This window comes from Alternaria atra, assembly GCF_907166805.1.
Source record: "Alternaria atra isolate CS162 genome assembly, contig: 25, whole genome shotgun sequence".
Taxonomy (NCBI): domain Eukaryota; kingdom Fungi; phylum Ascomycota; class Dothideomycetes; order Pleosporales; family Pleosporaceae; genus Alternaria; species Alternaria atra.
This window is the reverse complement of record NW_025091323.1, coordinates 4,715,589-4,734,964: the sequence shown is the minus strand read 5'-3', so window position 1 is coordinate 4,734,964 and position 19,376 is coordinate 4,715,589. Positions and strand designations below refer to the sequence as shown.

The window sequence follows — 19,376 nt, the reverse complement described above, 5'->3', positions numbered from 1 at the left end:
GTATGTGGTATATATATATATATATATGTGTGTGTGTGTGTGTGTGGGTATGCTGGGGTAAACGAATAGGGGGAATCCAATTATTGTCAAAAGAGAAAACGTCCTTCTAGCGCGAGGATCAAGAATCAAAAAGCTACTGCGAAAACGCAGATCCAGGGGCCACAGGGTCGACGTAATATCTACTTCCGATACTACGTCTAATCTTCTCTCGCCTCTTCTCTGTGCGTCGTTCCCTCAGCCTCTCCTTGACACCGGATATGCCAATGTACTGGACGTGGTATTTCTTCAAGCCTGGAAGACTCTTTCCTTGACGCCAGGAGCCGCGGCCTCGACGGGACTGTTCGTACTCAACGGAGACAGTTGACATGTTGTCTGGCATGGAAGCGCTGCGACGGAGGTCGTGGCTGGAACGACGCTTGGTGATACCGCCACCGCCATGGCGCCCCAGAGGTTGTGTGGGTGCTTGTATGACGACCTTGGGTGACGCCAAGTGGCCTGCTGTGCGAGGAGTCCGGAAGTGCGGGGGGAGGGTGACGTGATGACGGCGTTTGTTCGTGCCGGCACGTTCGACACCGAGAGAGTTGCCGATGAGGAAGCCGCCTGAGCCACGGAAACCACCTTTCAGCTTGTTGCCGAGAGTGCTGGCACGTCGAGGTCGTGGTGGTTCTGGCTCTGGGTCTTCAATGTCGCTGGTGTCGCCGCCCTGGGGCAGACCTTCTTCCCCGTCGCTCTCTGAATCACCATCTTCAAAGCCGTCCCAGAATCCGCGTGGGCGCCAGAAAGGATGAAGAGTGCCGTCTTCGTCATTGACACTGGGAACCGAGGGATTGCGGTGAGTGTGCCGGTGAGAGTCGTTGTCGAACCGGGTTCGGTTATTTGAAGCACGAGCGAAGAGCGGTGTGATGAGATTGTCAGAGTACCGACGAGCTCGTTGCAGAACAGATAATCGGCGTTGGGGGTGAGAATCGGATCGTTCAGGTGGTCCTGGTGGCCCGGGTACCAGTTCCTTCTCAAGTTCTTCCATGGGAGTGGGAGGAATGAAATTGATTTTGGGCGGCTCTGGTGGGTCTCGGGGGTTCTCAAGAGGCGAGTCTACACCATCAGGCTGGGGCAGGTCAGACTGCATCGGAGGGGTTGAGGGCTCAAAGGTAAGAGTTGGTTGGGGGTATGGCTCATCAAACTCTTCACGAGCCTCTTGAGGTGCTTCGTCTGCATCGACAAACGGTGGAGTGGGTGATTTCCGCACCTCTCGGTCGTCCTGCGGTGTGAGATATGTGTTGTCGGTCAGCTGACGCTGCTCTGGCAACAGGGAGTTTCCACGCGATTGCTGCACAACGAGCAGGGAGTTGTTATTGTGGGGGTAGATGCTCACAGCAGTCGCCTCGGTGACTTCAACTGTGTCGGAGAACTGGGAAAAAGGCGTTGATTGAGAGTACAGGTGCCGTGCATTAGCATGCTCTTCAGTCCGCGAAGCAGATCGCGAAGCGGATCGATCGAAACTGACGCGGCCGTGGTCTCCAGAGTCAGGTCGTGATGCCTGACTCCGGCGTTTTATCTCTTCCGTGTACACACGATCGTCCAAGATGGGCCGGACAGCCATGTCAGGAGACAAGGAAGCGCTCTCTTGGTGTAGAGATGCTCGCTTCCCCCATGAGACTGGTCTTGATGAGCGCGGGCCTTGACGCAATTGAGGTTCACTATCTTTCAGCGGCGAGAATTTCGCCAGGTTTTCGGATGTAGCAGGATTTTGATTGGAGTCAACAACAAGAGTAGCTTCCTCTGCAGTCTCACGGGCCGCAAGCAAACGTCGAACTCTGTCTGTCAGCGCAGATGGCACACGAGCATCTTCAACAGGATGGCTCGCGCCCATGAAGACATCGCGTTCGGCTGGTCCATCTACGCCCTGGTCAGGAAGATCGGCTAGAGTTTTCTCGAGATCCTTCGGTAACTTCACCTCAGTAACGGCTGGCGACTGCCGTCTACCTTTTCGTGAAGTGGGCGATGCCCTGCGTGGCTTCGGGGACAGCGTCGGTGATGGAGCTCGTATTATAGGCGGTTGTATAGAGGGGTTCTCAATCGGCCGTGGACTTTCGGATGGCAGGATCTCTGTAAAGTTCCTTGGCTTTGAAGATAGCGTTCGTCTCGTGGCTTCGGGCGCAGAGTTCACTCGCTTGTGGTAACTACCACCTGATCGCGATACTGTGCTGTGTCGACTCAGTATGTCTGCGGCAGGCTGTAGCACGTTCCGCAGCGATTCTTGATGCGCTTGTGTATGCGCCGAGCTATCGATAGTCCTCGATCGCAACGACAGTGACGGAGACATGATGCGCTGAGAACTGACATCAGAGTCAGTGCTAAACCTCGCACTCCTGTCACCGATGTTCGTCCTCTTGTGTACCAGGCGACGCGGCGGCATGTCGTCGTACTGGGAGATCATCGAGTTCCGATTCGAGTGGGTCATGGAGCCAAGCTCCGAGGGTGCGCTGATGTCTCTTCGGTAGGCCATGTTCCGTCCCGAATGTCGCAACGTTTGTGTTCGTCGCGGTTGGTTAATGATAACATGGGCTGATACTACTGTCGAAGCCACTGATGCTGTCGAGAGTCGCTTGTTGCTGTGATCGCGCTGCTTCTCTCCCGACATGCCTCCGCCCTCTGAGGGCCACCCAATGGAATGCGCGAAGTTTTCGATGGACGGCGTGACAGGACTATTGTGGCTGGCTTCGACGCGTTTGCGCAGACTGGAAGCGCGTCGCGCTCTGTTGCTTGGGGTTGGGGAGGCGGCTTCGACGATGGTGACGGCAGGGACGGCGGGTTCTGCGATGGGCTCTACGACGGGCTGTGCGACGGGTTCTGGGGCGGAAACTTTGCGAGGAGATTTGGATAGTGTTCTGCGTTTTCTGCGAACCGTTACGTTCCGCATGAGGTCTGTGTTCCACTCCCGATCTGGGATATCCTCGACCACCTGGGATCCCTTGTCCTCCTCAGCACCGACCGTTGAATCCACATGTTCAGTAGCGGGGAAGTAGGGGCCCTGTTTGTTGGTGGGCGTGACATCATTCTGGTCGTGCTCGAATGCCAGGCCCAGCCCTCGGTCTTCCTCAACAGTGCTTAGTCTGTCGTTTGCAGGTGTCACTGATCTGCTGTCCTCGCGGTCGGAGGAGAAGGGATCCTCTCTGGCGGTGCGAAAAGAGTCGGCCCTCGAGGATGGATACGTGTAAATCGGCGGTCGTTCGAGCGTCACATTGGTAGCATTGGTGCCGTTGGAAGCATGGGAAGCGTTAGTTCGCGGTGGACTGGGATCTGGCGTGGGAGGACTGCGCGCATTGACCGGAGTGCTGAGGGACGACTTCTGTGATATGAGAGAGTTCCGTATGCTGTCAGCAAGTGGCGGTTGCTCGGGCATTTGTGTAGATGTTCCGTCCTGAGAAGCTGTAGGTGGAGTAGGCGGGAGGCCGCTGTCTGCTCCGTTCAACAGACCCGGGGATGGTAGCGGCGTGTTGTGCTGGCTTTGGGTCGTCGATTCGGTGTCATCGGTAGCTTGTGTGGTGTATGAATAGTCACGTTTCAGGGGCGCTGCAGCTCTCGAGTAGGTACGGTAGTCGTCGCTGCGGAGCGGTAGGCGCTTCGATTGGTGTAGATTCGGAGAGGCTTGGAAGGATGACTCGAGCATAGCATATACGTCGGGCTCAGGTTCTGGCATGGTAGGCATGCGCCTTACACTGAAGGCGCACTCGAAACCCTAATCCTCCTATGCCGTCCCTGTCGCTGCTGGCCCGTGTACCGTTGCAAGGTGGCTCTTCTCTCGTTAAGAAGAAGCCATGACCCGCGAGCGCAAGACAGCCGTATTCTTCTACATGCGACGCTGGTGTCGCTGTTCCCAAGTCGCAGCCGTCCAGACGTATGCAGGTTGCCGTCGGCGCAGGGCGACGGGTGGTGACGCAGGTAGCTTCGGGATTGCAGTGCCAAGCCAGCCCTTCACATGCGATTAAGCGGGCGCACGATGGAGACTCGACTATCACGATATTTTACGACGGTGGCCGACTCGGCGGAGAAAGGGCAGCGGTGCGGTAGGGCGAATGAGGCGGAATTTGGAGACGGGAGGTTGGTGTGTGGAAGGAACAGGTCACTGCGCAATAATCGATGCGCGCCGAATTGGTGGCTTTCCAAGCTTCGGCGATGAAAGCAGCTGGGGTCCAGATGGCCTCACTGATCGGGGCTGTTTTGGGGGGAACAAGAAGATGCTGTCGTGGCGATTATGTATCGAGAAAAGGAACAATTATTACCATGGGCATTACTATGGCAAGGCGCTGTGGTTGGAGACGGTCATATCAGCTAACGCTTCACCATGATCTCATTTGCCTTATCGCAGGGACTTGTGCCTCGAATCCCGCCAGTCAACCCCACTGAACACGATGCTTTTCTGCACTACACCTTCTCTCGTCCCGGCCTGCATCTACGGGATAACCCCTCTTTCCATGCACCACGTATGTGACGGTACTCTGTGACCCGCATCGACTCGCAATCATGTGCTTAAGTATCTTCGTACCTTCGACCCGAGAGGATGGCTGGCCTGCGTCGTGTTCTCGGGCACATTGTATATGCATCCAGACAGCCGTTGAACTGTCTCGGGTCCTCCCAGCGCACAGATTTACATCTGCCGTACCACGACACGCCCACTGCACTTTGCGCCCAATGCATCCATCAGCTCAAGTCGGGAACAACTCGGATATAGTTGGGAACGAAATAGCAGACCTCCAAACATCAAAGTATTCCAGGGTGCAAGTGACGTCATGAACCTCTGATGGCATCTTTACGTGCGATGCTTCAAAGAGTGGAGTCAAGAGAGACCACCCGATAAAAGTTCGAATATGCCCGCAAATATGCATCTGCACAGCACCACAGCATCTCATACAACATATAGCAAGCATTAACATCGACCACACAATGCAAGCTATTGCAGTAACCGAATACGGCCCTATCACCAACCTAAAGTCCATCAGTATTCCTAAGCCATCCAATCCCCAAGGCTATGACATACTCGTCCGCATAAAAGCCTGCTCCGTCAACCCAGTCGACACCAAGGTGCGCGCAGGAGTGTACGATGACTACCCAGACTACTACGAGCGCACACCCAAACTCCCTCAAATCCTAGGCTTCGATGGCGCCGGCGTGATCGAAAGCGTCGGATCCGACGTCAACGACTTCAAAGCTGGCGATGAAGTGTACTATGCTGGTTCGCCAATTCGACATGGAAGCAACGCAGAATACCAGCTGGTAGATTCAAGAGCCGTGGCACTGAAGCCAAAGAGTCTGGATTGGGGACAGGCTGCTGCCATGCCCTTGACATGGATCACAGCGTACGAAGCACTCGCCGAGCGCATGGAAATTCAGAAAGGTGAAAAGGCCGGTATTTTGATCATTAACGGAGCGGGAGGTGTTGGTAGCGTAGCAAGTCAGATTGCGCGCCGTGTTCTCAACCTACCCGTTGTAGTCACCACGGCGTCCAGAGAAGAGACAGTCAACTTCTCAAAAGATGTAGGAGGCGCCACGCATACCATTAACCATCACGAAGACATCGCAAAGGAGGTTGAGAAGTTGAAACTTGACGTGCCGATCAAGTATGTCTTCATCACACACACTCCAACGTCTGGCTATCTCGCACCTGCTGCTAAGATCTGCGCCCCGTTCGGAAAGGTCTGTTCCATCGTTCAAGATAAGGAGATGCCAATGTATGGCACCGAGTTCATGGCAAAGAGTCTCACTTTTGTTTGGGCGTTGCTGGGTACAAAACCGTACTACGGGGTAGACGTTGAAAGCCATGGAAAGATCCTCAAAGACTTGGCTCAAATGCTCGACGAAGGGAAAGTGAAGTGCCATTGCATGCAGAAGCTGAAGGTCGATGAAGATGGCTTGAGGAAGGCACATGAGATTATCGAGAGTGGCAAAGCTATCGGCAAAGTTGCTTTGGAGTTTTAATTGGAGAGATGTAATACCAACAATCCAATATTCAAATAACCTCATAGAACCCATCAACGCTCCCATGTGAGATATCGGAAGCGCAACCGTCTCGGCTTCCATTCCGTTACAACGGTTCTGACGTCAAACCCCGCGCTATCACTGCCCGTTCGGGTAAGTGTTTCCCCAGATATATCCCCCAATATCAGCACCCACCTTTTCTTCTCGAGATGTCAAATCATCTATACCAACATCTCACTTTTCAAGATGGCGATAAAAGTGAAATCCTACAAACTTTCCCCCACACCACTCATCCCAAACTCTCCATACCCTCTCCTCCACTACCCAGGCCTACTCCATGACCTAGTAACATCACCCACCTTCCAAACGAGTCAGATCTTAGATCTCTACGCCTCCAACGGCTGGCAAACACAGTGGATAGCAAAATACGGTCCAGACATTCAATCACACTACCACTCCACCACGCATGAAGCCATGACCGTCATCTCAGGCCAGGGCGCTACAATCCGATTCGGGGTCGCCGATTCACCTTCCTGGACCCAAGGAAAGCATTCACCGGGAGATAGAGCAGATGGTGAAGAAGGTGGCGTAGATATCGAAGCAAAGCTAGGTGACGTATTCATCATACCCGCTGGAGTAAGCCACAAGACGTTCCTTCCGAAACCATATAATGAGGAGCTGGGCTTCTATCAACCAAAGGACATTGAGGAGGGGAGAGCTGCGGAGTTTGATGAAGAAAAGGAGAGGGAGAGGAGAAAGTTTTTTGAAGGTGTGCAGATCAAGGGGAATTTCATGATGATGGGCGCGTATCCTTATGGGGGTGTTTGGGATTTCGCTGTTGGGGGTGAACATGAGGGGAGGGAAGGGGAGGTTTGGCATGTAAAGATGCCTGAAAAAGATCCAATCCTTGGGGAGAGTGAAGAGGGTATCTTGGGGCTCTGGAAGGGGGTGGATGTGTGAGACGGTTGGTGGATTTTGTGTGGGCTGTGTATACCTAGGTATTTCTTGTGTTGCTACCAAATGTGGAATGCTTAAGGTTCAGGTGTGGTGATATCGTCCAAACCATGCAACGGAAACAAAACCTAGTCCTCAAACAAACGCGCTGCTGTACATCTATAAACGAATCGCTGAGTTGCCAACTCTCGCATCCGATGCGGAGTGGAGCGTCACGTTGTTCTCCGCTGCGTTTTTGTTCCGAGACGGGTCCGACAATCCCGAAATCGGCGCTAGCTCCACTCTCACGCGGACGCGCCCTACGAGCGATCACATCAAACACCGTCTAGTATATAACAGATAGCAATGCCCCTACATCTTACACCTTTGCTAATCTTCTACGATTGACACAATTCGTCTAATGCAATCCCGTACGAATCATCGCGGCACTTGGGATGAAGTCTCAACTACGTGTTTCCCATGGACGCGAACGGTTAGCGCGTTGAGGCAAAGAGGAGGCACATTAGGCACTCAAGACAATGATATTTCGGAAAGCTGTGTAAAACACTCTCAATTCTACAGGACGGATACGAGGACCGACGCTTTGCGAAGACCATGACCCAGCCGCTGGTAACCGCCGCTTCATGGACCACAGCCAAGTGACCGCCATCGTTATCATCATCACACCAACGCCAACACCTACTCATTCCATCCTGAAGTGCTTGTACCAACGCATCCAGTAGTCGGAGCGACTTTACGCCAGGCCCAGGTCACCGGTCTTCCAAGCGCCAAGCCAGTGCCGTATACCCGGACGCCATCTGACAGATAACAATTGCTCGGCTTATTTCAGCCAACTCTGGTCCCGCTCACACTGTATGGATGGAGTTTCGAGCATTGCCCCAGATTCGAATTGGTCTCGCCTGTCGCGTGCGTGTATCTTAACGCGTGCCAAGACAATTGCCCTCAGCTCCAAGACGTAATGGGCTGTCCTGACGATAGCATTACCCCTCGTGGCTGACGTGCCAACACAGGTCCAGCGCCATGTCCGAGAGCATGGTGCGGAATTGGCACTGACATTTGATAATCTCAGCTCGGTCAACCAATCAATGTGAAGCTGCTGATCGCTGAAGATCCGTTGTACCCGTGCTGTAGGGTACGCCCAGAGCTACCTAAGCCTGTGCGCAGGATCTGGGGAAGTCTTGGAAATGTACGCCACAGTTGTAGCGATGTTTGTAGGAGGAAGGTGGGCGATTGCTTGGGCTGGGCAACGCTTGGAGAGATTGGAATCCAAGAGAGGAGGGTCAGATAGCATGGCTCTATATACCGAGATCTACTGCGCAGGTCTCACAATCGACACCTACCCTCATCCTCACCACTCGGTTTCCAGGGCAGTGAACTTGACACAGTCTCTAGCAGGAGTGATCAACTCCTCCTCTCCTACACTCCTTACTTGCTTGCTCTCCAAACGCCAAGATGGGAGCAATCAAGAACATCCTCCTGAAGCTCTCGCCAGAGGCGAAGAAGGGCGAGGATGGCCGCGACGTGTTTGGCAACCGAATTCAATTCGTCCTTTGCGCCATGGGCGGTGCTGTCGGTCTTGGTAACCTGCTACGCTTCCCATCAGTCGTATACAACAACTACGGACTTCAATTCTTCATTCCCTACTTCATCGCCCTCTTCTTCGTTGCCCTTCCCGTCTTGGTCTTGGAGATCGCGCTTGGAACCGTCTATCGTGGTGGTCCGGTGTTGGCGTGGCACAGCAACAACAAGCGCGCCAAAGGCATCGGTCTGGCAGTCGTCTTCAATGGTGTAAGTAAAACTGATTTGTGGGATTTCAGAACAGATGCTAACTTCGTAATCTCATAGTATGTCGTCGTCACCTACTACGTACCGCTCCTATCATGGATTATGAAGTACTTCGCCCGTTCATTCCAAAGCCCCCTGCCATGGAAAGGCGCAGATCTTAGCGAGTATTTCTCCGAGGTTATCGTTGCCAATGCGGCTCCAACATCAACTGGCAGCTTCAACCCTGATGGCAGCGTCGCCTCGTACACTAGCTACTCGGGAACTGGGATGCTAGGAGAAACAGCAGGCTGGGCAATCTTCACCTGGTTTGTCACCTGGCTGTGCGTCTTCAGGGGTGTAGGCATGACCGGACGTGTCATCTATGTCACGATGGGTCTTCCTTTAGTCCTCATCATTATTCTCATTGGTCGTGGAGTTTCATTGCCTAATGCTGGAGATGGCATCAAGCTTTACTTTGCTACATGGAGGACAAGCGCGCTTGAGAGTCCTCAGATCTGGCAAGCGGCTTTTGGCCAGATTTTCTTCTCTATCGGTGTTGGATTTGGGTACGTTTGGATCACATCGTAGCAAGAAAGTATACTGACATGAAACTAGATATTTCACTTCGTGGGCGTCTTACTGCTCGCAGCACTCCAACGCCGTACAGGATGCTCTCATCATCGGTTTCAGCAACTCCGCTGTTGAAATCATTGCCGCTTTCTCTGTCTTCGGTGTAATCGGATACCTAGGCATCGACCCGTCAAGTGGCGAGGCTTTGGGTACCTTTGTTACTGGATTCATCACGTACCCCGAAGCTCTAGCCCAAATGCCTGGTGCTCCATTCTTTTCTGTGGTATTCTGTAAGTATCCGTGGATGATTCAAGCTTTGGACATGAGCTAACTCTGTAGTCTTCACGCTCTTCCTCCTTGGTCTCACATCCGCATTCTCACTTCTCGAAGTTATGACTACGTTGATCATGGACACGAACTGGGGTTGCAAACTCCCCCGCTGGGCAGTTTGCACCATCGTGACTATCGTCTCTGCACTCATCTCTTTGATTTATTGCACAGAGTTCGGTCTACAAGCCCTTGACGCAGTTGATACCTACGTAAACGACATCGCCCTCTTCTTCACAGGTCCGTCTTTCTCTGTCAAAATTCCTCAAGACCATGGCTGACATCCTCGATAGTATGGTGCGAGACATTCGCCGCCACATCTCTCTACCGCTGCCGCGACGTCGCAAACCAAGTCGGTTGGCCCAGCTACCTCATCTACACCATCGGATTCGCCGTCGCTCAAGGACTCGGCATCCGCGTCGCTTACGGCTCGACCCCTGGAACTGGTGCTGGTGTCGGCTTTGCCTTTTTCATTGTCAGCACGATCATCGCACTCTTCGCAGCCAGGACACCCGGTATCCCTGCGCCACGTTTCTGGGGCAACAGCAAGTTTATGAGCCGTTTCTGGTGGGTAGCCTTCTATCCCGGAAACCAGCTGACCAGGGATCTCAACGTCGTTATTGGTGTGGGAAAGAACTGGAACATCCCTTACTTCTGGGCTGCTATAATGAAGGTATGTTCATGTCAATTCGTCAATTGAATATCGCTGCGTTTTGCTGACCTTGTTATCTCACAGTACATTTCCGGACCTATCCTCGCCATCGTCCTCTCGTTTGCGTACCCGAAGTTCACGCAAACCCACATGTACGACCCTATCATGATCTACGGCTTCAGTATCGTGCATCTCGTCTTGCCAACCATTGTGCTGGGTCTCTTGATGCCGTCCTGGTTCAACTGGATCATTCCTTCAGTGAAGATTCCCCTGGGTGACAAGCCGGTCGCGCCGATGGAGACTATTGACAATTCGAATGAGATTATGAGGGTGGGTAGCGAGGAGAGTGGAGTGGTACCCTACACTGAGCCCAAGATGGCGGAGATGAAGCATTAGGCGTTTTTGGAGACAATCAATCACGCAACTCTTTCGTTGAACCAATGGAAAGTTCATAGCTCATGATCCGACCCTCACTCGTCTAGCTGCAGTTCGGACTAGTACTGTACCCATTTATAATTTCACAATTCTTTCAGTACCAAGATGCCGTGACAAATGTTCTGCTCTTGTTCCCTACCGTGGGCTAGCCCTCACCAGCCACGCCTTGATCCCTTCGGTGTGCCTCCTAGGCAATCCATCCCATCTCTCCTCATCATAAGTTGCGTCAAGACTCTTCAAGATATTAGCTGCCTTCCTAAGCGCCACTCTCTTCGCCCCAGCCCATGGCGTCTTGTCGATAAAAGCATCTGCCTCACCCACCAACTCCATTCTCTTGTCTCTGACCTCCTGACCGTCCTCTTTCTCTGCATCGCAAAGCTTGCATAAACACCTGAAACCCCATGTCCTCTCCAGGAAACCCTGCCTAGTCTCGTAATCAAGCGAAGCATCATATGGGTGGAAGATCTCATCACCGGCTTTGATGGGCTCCGTGGCGCGGATGATGATCATGTCACCGGCAAACTCTTTCGTTGTATTAGCGAGGCACGAGTGATTGATGTATGCGGCGTGGCGCCAAAGACCCGTACTAGCGTTCCTAGCGCTTTCTTCTCCAAATTGGCTTCCAGGGCCGAAACCGTTACGAGACATGATATCGTGGACGCGGAAAACATCCACAATGGGGCCGTCTTCGTTTGAGAAAATGTCTTCACCCTCCCCTTGATAGTCGCCGAAGAGGTCCATAAGATCTTCAGTCTGGGAAGGCTGGTTGAGGCATTTCTGCACGAGGGCTTTGGCGAGACCGACAGGTGCGACGCGGATGCGGTCATCGCGGGTATCGTACGTCATGGCTGTAAGAGTGTCTTCTTCATGACCCCATACTACGCAGAAGGCCTTCTCGCACATGACTATTTCTCCAGAGGCCAAGTCACGAGTAGCGTACAACCCACGGCCTTTTCCTGGACTGTCTTTGATTACAGTGTTCTTGGTGAAGTTTCCGGCATCGACTCGTGATCGAGCCTTGGAAAGACTGGTTCTGATCTTCATCAGGTCGTAGGCTCCTGTTTCTTCTTCACGTAGACGTGCTTCAATCTTCTTCAATTGTATCTTGGTATCTTTGTCATCGGGGGTGAGCTTCTGTGCCTCTTGGAAGAACCGTTTAGCTTCCTGCCAGCGGCTTTGGTTGTATGAAGCTGATCCTGCGCGGTAGTATGCTTTGCTATCCAGTTCTTTCGACTTCTGGTCGTCTCGTCCGGTCAGTGAGGCTCGCGCATCAGTCTTCACTTCATCCAATCGACCCAACAACAAGTTTACGTAAGCGCGGTTCCGAGAGATGTCGCGCGCTAGATCTGGGTTCGTTTCTGTGACAATCTCCTGATTTGCGATCGCCAGGCCGATGGTGTATTTCTCATGGGCGAGTGGGAGGTCCTGCTTTTTGAGTGCGTTGTTTCCTTGAGTTTTGAATCGTGTAGCTGCCTTCTCTGCTGCTGCCGTATCATCAAATGTCTTTGGGCCCTCCTCGTGACAAACGACTAGGTCTGAGGGATGGTCGATTCGAAGTGTAGGCTCTCCCTGCTCTGTAAGGGTAAAGTACGGCTCCTTGATGATGAACTGCTTCGTCGACTCCAACACATCCTCGCTGTACCGTGATTTGTGCAGCAATATCTCCAAGCGTTCTGCATCACTCCCGCCCTCATCTTGAACCATAGTCCATGACCTCGCTACGAGTGTGACTACAGGGCTTTCTCGCTTAACCATCAGTTTGCAGCCTCGATGATGCGTCTCCATCTTCAGGTCTGCCATCTTCATGGGCTTCAAATCTGACAGCGGAATTGTGCACGGCGGATATGGCTGGCCTACGCCAATGACAGGGATCGTAGTTGAGGTCCTGCCCTGGGTTTGCATCATATCCGGATCCGGTGCACCGCCCATATCTGCCATGAGCGCTGCACCAGTGGCTTGCTGGTGAGCGGCTAGTTTGTCTCTTGGAGCCTTTGCATTTCCGCTCTGCTCCTTGCACTTTTCTAACCGTTCCCTGACTGTTTTCTGGATGCGCTCCGCCTCTTTCTCCGTTAGGTAGATTGTGTTATCCTCCCGTTGGTTGTTCGCCATATTTGCAACTTATCAAGTTCTGTCTCGGACTAATCTCTCAATACACCCACAGGTGTTGTCGTAAACCTTCTTTGCCCACCAATTTCGACCGTTTTCGGATGAATTCGCTAACAGTTCTGATGTCAGACAACCAGGTAACGAGTCGGGGGAAGACCGTTATAGGGAAGGACAAGCAAACTAGAAGGACAAGCAAACTAGAAGGACAAGCAAACTAGAAGTACAAAATGTGCAGCGGATTCGAGGTGACGGAATTTAATTCCGGTGGAGTCGGATGCTCTTGTATTTGAACTTTGACACCAAGTGCATCCGGAGGGGTCGAAGCTAACTGAAATAAATTTGTTATCGATAAATGTGGGGCAGGAAGCGACACCTCTAGAAGCGGAACCTGAAGCCGCTCTTGAAGTCTGACATCGCTAACACGAAGAACCTCGCGATTAATGTACAGTACTTCGAGTTCCCAAACAATCTACTTCCATACACTGGAGCTTTCTGCACCCGCTTCTTTGCCCTTTTGATACGTCTCACTTAGGCTGTTATACAACCCTTTGACCCTTTCAATCTCACCTAATAGCCTCTTCCTCTCGTGTTCATCACTGATCTCTCCAACAACGTCAGCAAAGCTCTTTGCAGTAAAGAACTTGTTCTTGCGATTATACAACTGCCTGCTCTGTACTTGATCTTCGTGTTCGCCTTGTCCTTGTACCCTAAACACCTCTTGCAGGATATCGATGTCGTACGGGATTCCGAACAAATCCCGACTATCCTCGTACGTGAACAAGTAGTAAAACTCATTGAAACCCGCCCAGGTAATACCACTCAAGCATAGAGAACAAGGTTCATGTGTAGCGAGGAAGATGCAGTCTTTGGCTGGGTGAGGTCGTGTTGATGGGTCTGGGAAGTCGACAGTGCAGAATTGCTGAATGCAGTTGATCTCGCCATGTAACAACGGTGAGATGCGCTCGTTGTTCGTGGCGAGGGTGTATGGCGTAAGGTCCTTGCGGGCCAGGATAGCAGCGCCAAAGAGCTTAGAGCCGCTCGAGACGCCTTTTTGTGTCAAAGGTATTATGCTGTCTTCGATTGTAGACAGGAGACGGGAGACAAGCTTCTCAGGCGGCAGTGACGTTGAAGTTGTGTTGGTAGTCATTTCGTGGTTGCTAAAAGGGGGAGGTAGTAGAGATGGATGTTGTGGGATTTGCGAAGTTGGTCTTTGAGTGGGAAGATTATCGATTTTGGTCTTGAGTACTGCCTTCGCTTATCGTTCGAAGTATTCGTTGATCGTGTTACTCCTAATCTGCATATCGGGGGCTACCGGTGGCGTATGGTGCGGGGTTTGCCGATGGGTCTATAGGGGGGCGCCGCCATCCACCAGCTCAGACTGTTCATCCTGTCATTTTGTGGTTCAATGCCGCCTATCTGTACTCCGACCTAAGTCCAAGTCTATAATTATGTAGTTGCTCAGTCGTATCATACTTGTAGGATGTTAGCATAGATGTGCTTGCTAGTTAGAAGCATGTTTAGACGCATTACAGTGAAAATCAAGGTATCGGGGCGGGAGAAGAGAAGATACAGTTGAGGGTGCACGAAGGAGTGGCAGCCGACAAGGTACCCAGGTGGGGACGCTAGCTAATCACGTGAGCAGGCGCGGAACACGTTCGACGCGTCAACGGGTGATACGTCATTGCAATCCTTCCAAGGTTTTTCACATCAACGAAGGCAACGATACACGGCGATGAATATGTACTAATCAAAGAGAAGTGTTGGAACTATATGTACAATTGATTAAGTATCTATCTTCCTACACACCAGACTCATAAATCGACGAACTCTCCCTTCAGCAGTGGATCGTCACGCATCTGCTGCAGGTAGCCTTCCACCTTCGCCGTCAGTGCAGGAACATCAAAGCCAAAGTATTTGTAGGCTGCTTTGCCTGGCAGACTGTGGCCAAAGCGCTTTATGCAACAGGCCGCATCAGCATACCTCTCCCATCCATTGGGCGCATACGGCTCAATAACGACAGCCGGTATACCGCGATGTCTTCGCAGCGTCTCACGCTTGTATTGTGTGGGTTGAGCATCGAACAGGCGCTGACATGGGAAGCTCACGACGCGTGCCTTAATGTTCTTCGCCTTTAGCTCCTTCGCCGTATCGACCGCATGATGCAGCTCTGCACCAACGCCGATGAGTGTCACATCCGCATCCTCGACCTCCTCGATCACATATGCACCCTTCGCGACTGAGTCCCGCTTCGTTTGCGCAAACTGAGGCAGAGTATGCCGCGACGTTGAGATGATGGTCGGTGTATTCTTCGCTTCGATCGCTGTAATCCAGGCGCCCGCCGTCTCTTCGCTATCGGCTGGGCGAATGTACAATAGATTAGGCATGGCGCGGTAGAGGTTTGCGAGTTCGATCGGCTGATGGGTGGGGCCATCTTCGCCCATTCCAATGCTGTACTGGTGTCAGTGAAGTGCAAAGGAAGAGGTCTGGAGGTGTTACCTGTCATGTGTGGCCGCATGTATGACCTGAAGGTGTTGCAGCGCACCCATCCGAACAGCTGGTGCTGCATAGAGGTAGAACATGAAGAAGGAAGATGTGACGGGAATAAATGTGTTTGGTGCAAACGCTGCCAAACCGTTGGAGATGGCACACATGGCATGTTCTCGGACACCATAATGGATATACCGTCCACTGTAGTTGCCGACGATTCCGCATGTGGTCTTTAGGTCGGGCTAAGCGGAGTTAGCGATGTCCCTTTCAGCTGGATGGGAAAAACACATACATTTTGAAAATCGACCTTGCCCTTCCAGATCATGTTGACTGAGGGCGTTAGGTCAGCGGTACCAACCATGAAATTGTTGATCTTTTCGGCGATTGAGTTGAAGACTAGGCCTGACGACTTCCTCGTTGCTGTGGGCGCATCGGGAAACGAGCTTGGGACCAAGTCCTTCCAGTTCTCTGTCAGGCGACCTTCTACTCGGCGTTTGAAGTCCGCTCCCTCCTCCGGGTACTTGCTCTGGTATTCCTCTACTTTCTTTCCCCACGATTTCACGAGCTCCTCGCCTCTTGCAGGAATGTCTTTGAAAAACTTGCGCACCTCCTCGCTAACAACAAAATGTTCCTCGGGATTGAAGCCGTAAGCTTTCTTCATGTTGGCCACATCAGCTGCACCGAAAGCCGCCCCGTGGGCAACTGCGTCGCCTGCGACGGCACTGCCAAGACCGATCACTGTTCGGACATTGATAAACGTAGGCTTCTCGATAGATGCTCGTGCCTTGTTCAGGGCCTCGACAAGACCCTCAATGTCAAAACACCCATCCTCAATATCGATGATATCCCAACCGCATGCTGCCATCTTAGTGTTGACATCCTCGGTGTTGGTCAGATCGACAGAACCGTCGCAGGTGACCTGGTTATTGTCGTAGATGATCGTGAGGTTGTTCAGCTTCAGATGGCCAGCAAAAGAGATTGCTTCTAATGCAACACCTTCCTGCAGACACGCGTCTCCGATCATACACCATGTGTGGTTCGACACCACGTCGATGTCTGGCTTGTTGTAAATCGCCTGCAGGTTCTTCGTCGCCATTGCCAGGCCCACTGCATTAGCCACACCCTGTCCTAACGGGCCAGTCGTCACCTCAATGCCTTCATGTTCGATCTCGGGATGTCCTGGACACAAGGCGTCGACGCGATCTGAGTGGTATGACTTCAGCTGATCGAAAGTCATGGCTTTGTAGCCTGTGAGGTGGAGAAAGGTGTATTGGAAAAGACATGTGTGGCCGTTTGACAGGACGAATCGATCTCGGTTGAAGTATGTAGGCGTATGCGGTGCGTATCGCATGATATACTTCCATAGCGCAACACCAATTGCCGCCATACCGATGGCACCTCTATCGTATCGTTAGCTCTACTCCTACGAAGGCTGTTAGACGACTTACCCAGGATGCCCGCCATTAAATTGCTGGCACAGATCCGCAATGAGCAGCCTGAAGGTTTTCAAGACATGATCTTGCTCTTTCGATAATTTTTGGACCGATGATCGTTCCAGCTTCGCCTCTTTCTTCAGTCCATCCACGACATTCTGGCCATAACCGGTCGAGCCGTTCACTTGCGGTGAATCTTGTGATGTATGCATTTTGTGTGGGTGTAGGAGGGGAATGCGAGGTATGAACTTCAACACACGAACATTAGTACACTTATAAGTTCAAAAGCACTCACCGGCGCACCATTTCTAAGTACTTCTTGTGCTGCTCTGAAAATTAATCTTCAACGTACATTCAGAACAACTGTCCGGGCTTTCCACATCTGGTAATCCGACGCGTCAGTCTTGCGGGGATAAACATGGTTCTCCCGACTCCTATTGGATGGCGGGACACATACTAGATCAATTACGGTAATCAGAGCCACCAACACACTCCTTTATCAATCCCGCTGCAAGCTTCCCCGCATTTTGCCACGGACTACTGCACTCTCTGATCTCCATTTTGTGGACGGGACTTCCTTTCTCGCCAAAATGGCATTATGACGCGCTGAACATGTGGGGCTAGTTGATGTGTCTCTATCCTTTGACAGCGCGTGCTCTTGCTCTCGATAATTGAACCTCAACAAGCAGACATGGCCCCAGCACTTGTACTTCAGTCTTCATCGTCCAACGCGAAACCCACGGCTACCACACAAGCAACTATCAAGACACCATTGCCAAACCCTTCGTTGCAGGTTACCGCGGACCATAATTTGAAGCTGCAAGAGGCGCCTGTGTACGCGCCAAAGAGAGGTGAAGTGCTGTTGCATGTCAAGGCTACAGGTGTTTGCGGGTACGAACTTTCAATACAGTAGGGTTGTCAAGGCTGATGAGGAGGTGCCAGATCCGACATTCACTTCTGGAGAGCTGGGAGAATAGGGTCACTCGTCGTTGAAGGAGATTGTATCCTTGGCCATGAAGCAGCAGGCATTGTTCTGCAGTGCGGTGAGGATGTCACAAGTCTCAAGCCTGGTACATTCAACACCTCGAGTTCACCAGCCAGTACTAACATAGACCCTAGGCGATCGCGTAGCAGTCGAGCCTGGTGTTCCGTGTGGTTCATGCTTTCTTTGCATGGACGGTCGGTACAACCTTTGTGAAGACGTCCAATTTGCAGGTGTCTACCCGTATCACGGTACTATACAACGCTACAAGACGCATCCTGCGAAATGGTGTCACAAACTTCCACCCAGCGTCTCGTATGCAGAAGGCGCGCTCCTCGAACCGCTTTCCGTTGTTATGCATGGTATCAAGTCAGCAGGCCTATCTTTAGGCCGTGGTGCAGTAATTTGTGGTGCAGGTCCAATCGGTCTTATTGCGCTGGCTGCAGCGAGAGCGAGCGGAGCGCATCCACTTGTTATCACGGATCTTGAGCCTAAGCGATTGGCGTTCGCAAAGCAGTTTGTGCCGACGGTTGCCACTTACCAGGTTGATCGAAATCTAGATGCACAAGGTAATGCGAAGAAGATCAGAGAGCTCTTCGACTTTGACAACGTGGGCGAGTACGGTGCACCAGAAACTGTGCTGGAGTGCACGGGTGTGGAGAGCAGTATCGTTACTGCGGCATACACAGCGAGAAGAGGTGGTACGGTCATGGTAATAGGTGTAGGGAAAGAGATCATGAACAATCTACCTTTCATGCATCTGAGTCTTGCAGAGGTAGGATAGTTTCCACTTCACTGCTTTGATATCAACAAATATTCCTGGACTGTCTTCGCTAACAGATGCTGTAGATCGATCTCAAATTCATCAACCGCTATCGCGACACATGGCCCGCTGGCCTTCAATGTTTAGCTGGTGGTATACTTGATCTGAAACCGCTTGTCAGCCATACCTTCCCGTTAGAGAATGCGCTCGATGCGTTGCATACATGCGGGGATTTGAGCAACGGAAGTATCAAGGTACAAATTATCGACGAAGTGGATGATGTACTGTAGTCGTTGATAGAAATCGCGTTCGTAGTATTTCAATTCTGATGCTAAGAAGCTTCAGCTTTTTGAAATGATGACATATGTTAAAACTATAAGAAGGAGCGTTTGTGCTTGCCACTATCTTTAAATGGAGCCAATGGCTTTTCCCCGCCCAATGTATCGCGAGCTTACCCCACATTGTAACAATGATCGTCCCGTCAGAACATCGGTACCCGACTATATCAGATCCATGATGTTCGGAAAGCTGTTCTTTTCTTCACCAGTAAGTGCGACCAGCGTAAGTCTAACGACCTTGCAACCAAGGTTCCATGTACCAATGCCCCCCTGTTCCACCACTCATGTCTTGGAGTATAACTACCATAACGCTGCGATTACCCTCAAATAGGAGTTCACAAGCGCCATCGGCAAAACGTCGGATACGCTATGAAGAGACCATTGGACAGCAGCGAGCCGGCAGAACCTCGGATAGAATAAGAGGCCCAAACAAGACTAAACTTTCGGAGGCATTGACCATGCGCATGGCACGTCGTCTCATGCGTACCGAAATACCGGATATGGGGATGTTGTGTTGACGCGATTCTCGATTCAAGCAGGTGAGAAAGGGGAACAAGAAGCAATACAGCGGCAATCGTGCTAATCGCAC

The 19,376-nt window shown here is 51.9% G+C and overlaps 7 protein-coding genes across 7 annotated transcripts; 3 read left to right on the top strand and 4 right to left on the bottom strand.

Annotated features, from left to right (window-relative positions):
- Positions 1-133: 133 nt before the first annotated feature.
- ALTATR162_LOCUS6643 (uncharacterized protein) lies at positions 134-3,700 on the bottom strand (the record flags this gene model as incomplete). Its single annotated transcript, XM_043314265.1, has 1 exon — positions 134-3,700. One exon carries the CDS (start codon positions 3,698-3,700, stop codon positions 134-136), a length of 3,567 nt encoding a protein of 1,188 aa, XP_043170200.1.
- A 1,244-nt stretch (positions 3,701-4,944) lies between these two features.
- Positions 4,945-5,976, top strand: ALTATR162_LOCUS6642 (uncharacterized protein; the record flags this gene model as incomplete). The annotated part of the gene is made up of 1 exon (XM_043314264.1): positions 4,945-5,976. The coding sequence occupies one exon, from the start codon at positions 4,945-4,947 to the stop codon at positions 5,974-5,976; it is 1,032 nt and encodes a 343-aa protein (XP_043170199.1).
- Positions 5,977-8,382: 2,406 nt separating this feature from the next.
- ALTATR162_LOCUS6641 (uncharacterized protein) lies at positions 8,383-10,639 on the top strand (the record flags this gene model as incomplete). The annotated part of the gene is made up of 6 exons (XM_043314263.1): positions 8,383-8,718; positions 8,776-9,260; positions 9,310-9,554; positions 9,604-9,831; positions 9,885-10,264; positions 10,328-10,639. 6 exons carry the CDS (start codon positions 8,383-8,385, stop codon positions 10,637-10,639), a joined length of 1,986 nt encoding a protein of 661 aa, XP_043170198.1.
- Positions 10,640-10,813: 174 nt separating this feature from the next.
- On the bottom strand, positions 10,814-12,787 carry ALTATR162_LOCUS6640 (uncharacterized protein; the record flags this gene model as incomplete). The annotated part of the gene is made up of 1 exon (XM_043314262.1): positions 10,814-12,787. The coding sequence occupies one exon, from the start codon at positions 12,785-12,787 to the stop codon at positions 10,814-10,816; it is 1,974 nt and encodes a 657-aa protein (XP_043170197.1).
- A 466-nt stretch (positions 12,788-13,253) lies between these two features.
- On the bottom strand, positions 13,254-13,931 carry ALTATR162_LOCUS6639 (uncharacterized protein; the record flags this gene model as incomplete). The annotated part of the gene is made up of 1 exon (XM_043314261.1): positions 13,254-13,931. One exon carries the CDS (start codon positions 13,929-13,931, stop codon positions 13,254-13,256), a length of 678 nt encoding a protein of 225 aa, XP_043170196.1.
- A 664-nt stretch (positions 13,932-14,595) lies between these two features.
- ALTATR162_LOCUS6638 (uncharacterized protein) lies at positions 14,596-16,916 on the bottom strand (the record flags this gene model as incomplete). The annotated part of the gene is made up of 4 exons (XM_043314260.1): positions 14,596-15,232; positions 15,281-15,513; positions 15,564-16,671; positions 16,720-16,916. 4 exons carry the CDS (start codon positions 16,914-16,916, stop codon positions 14,596-14,598), a joined length of 2,175 nt encoding a protein of 724 aa, XP_043170195.1.
- A 479-nt stretch (positions 16,917-17,395) lies between these two features.
- On the top strand, positions 17,396-18,739 carry ALTATR162_LOCUS6637 (uncharacterized protein; the record flags this gene model as incomplete). Its single annotated transcript, XM_043314259.1, has 4 exons — positions 17,396-17,595; positions 17,647-17,774; positions 17,824-18,461; positions 18,536-18,739. 4 exons carry the CDS (start codon positions 17,396-17,398, stop codon positions 18,737-18,739), a joined length of 1,170 nt encoding a protein of 389 aa, XP_043170194.1.
- Positions 18,740-19,376: the final 637 nt, after the last annotated feature.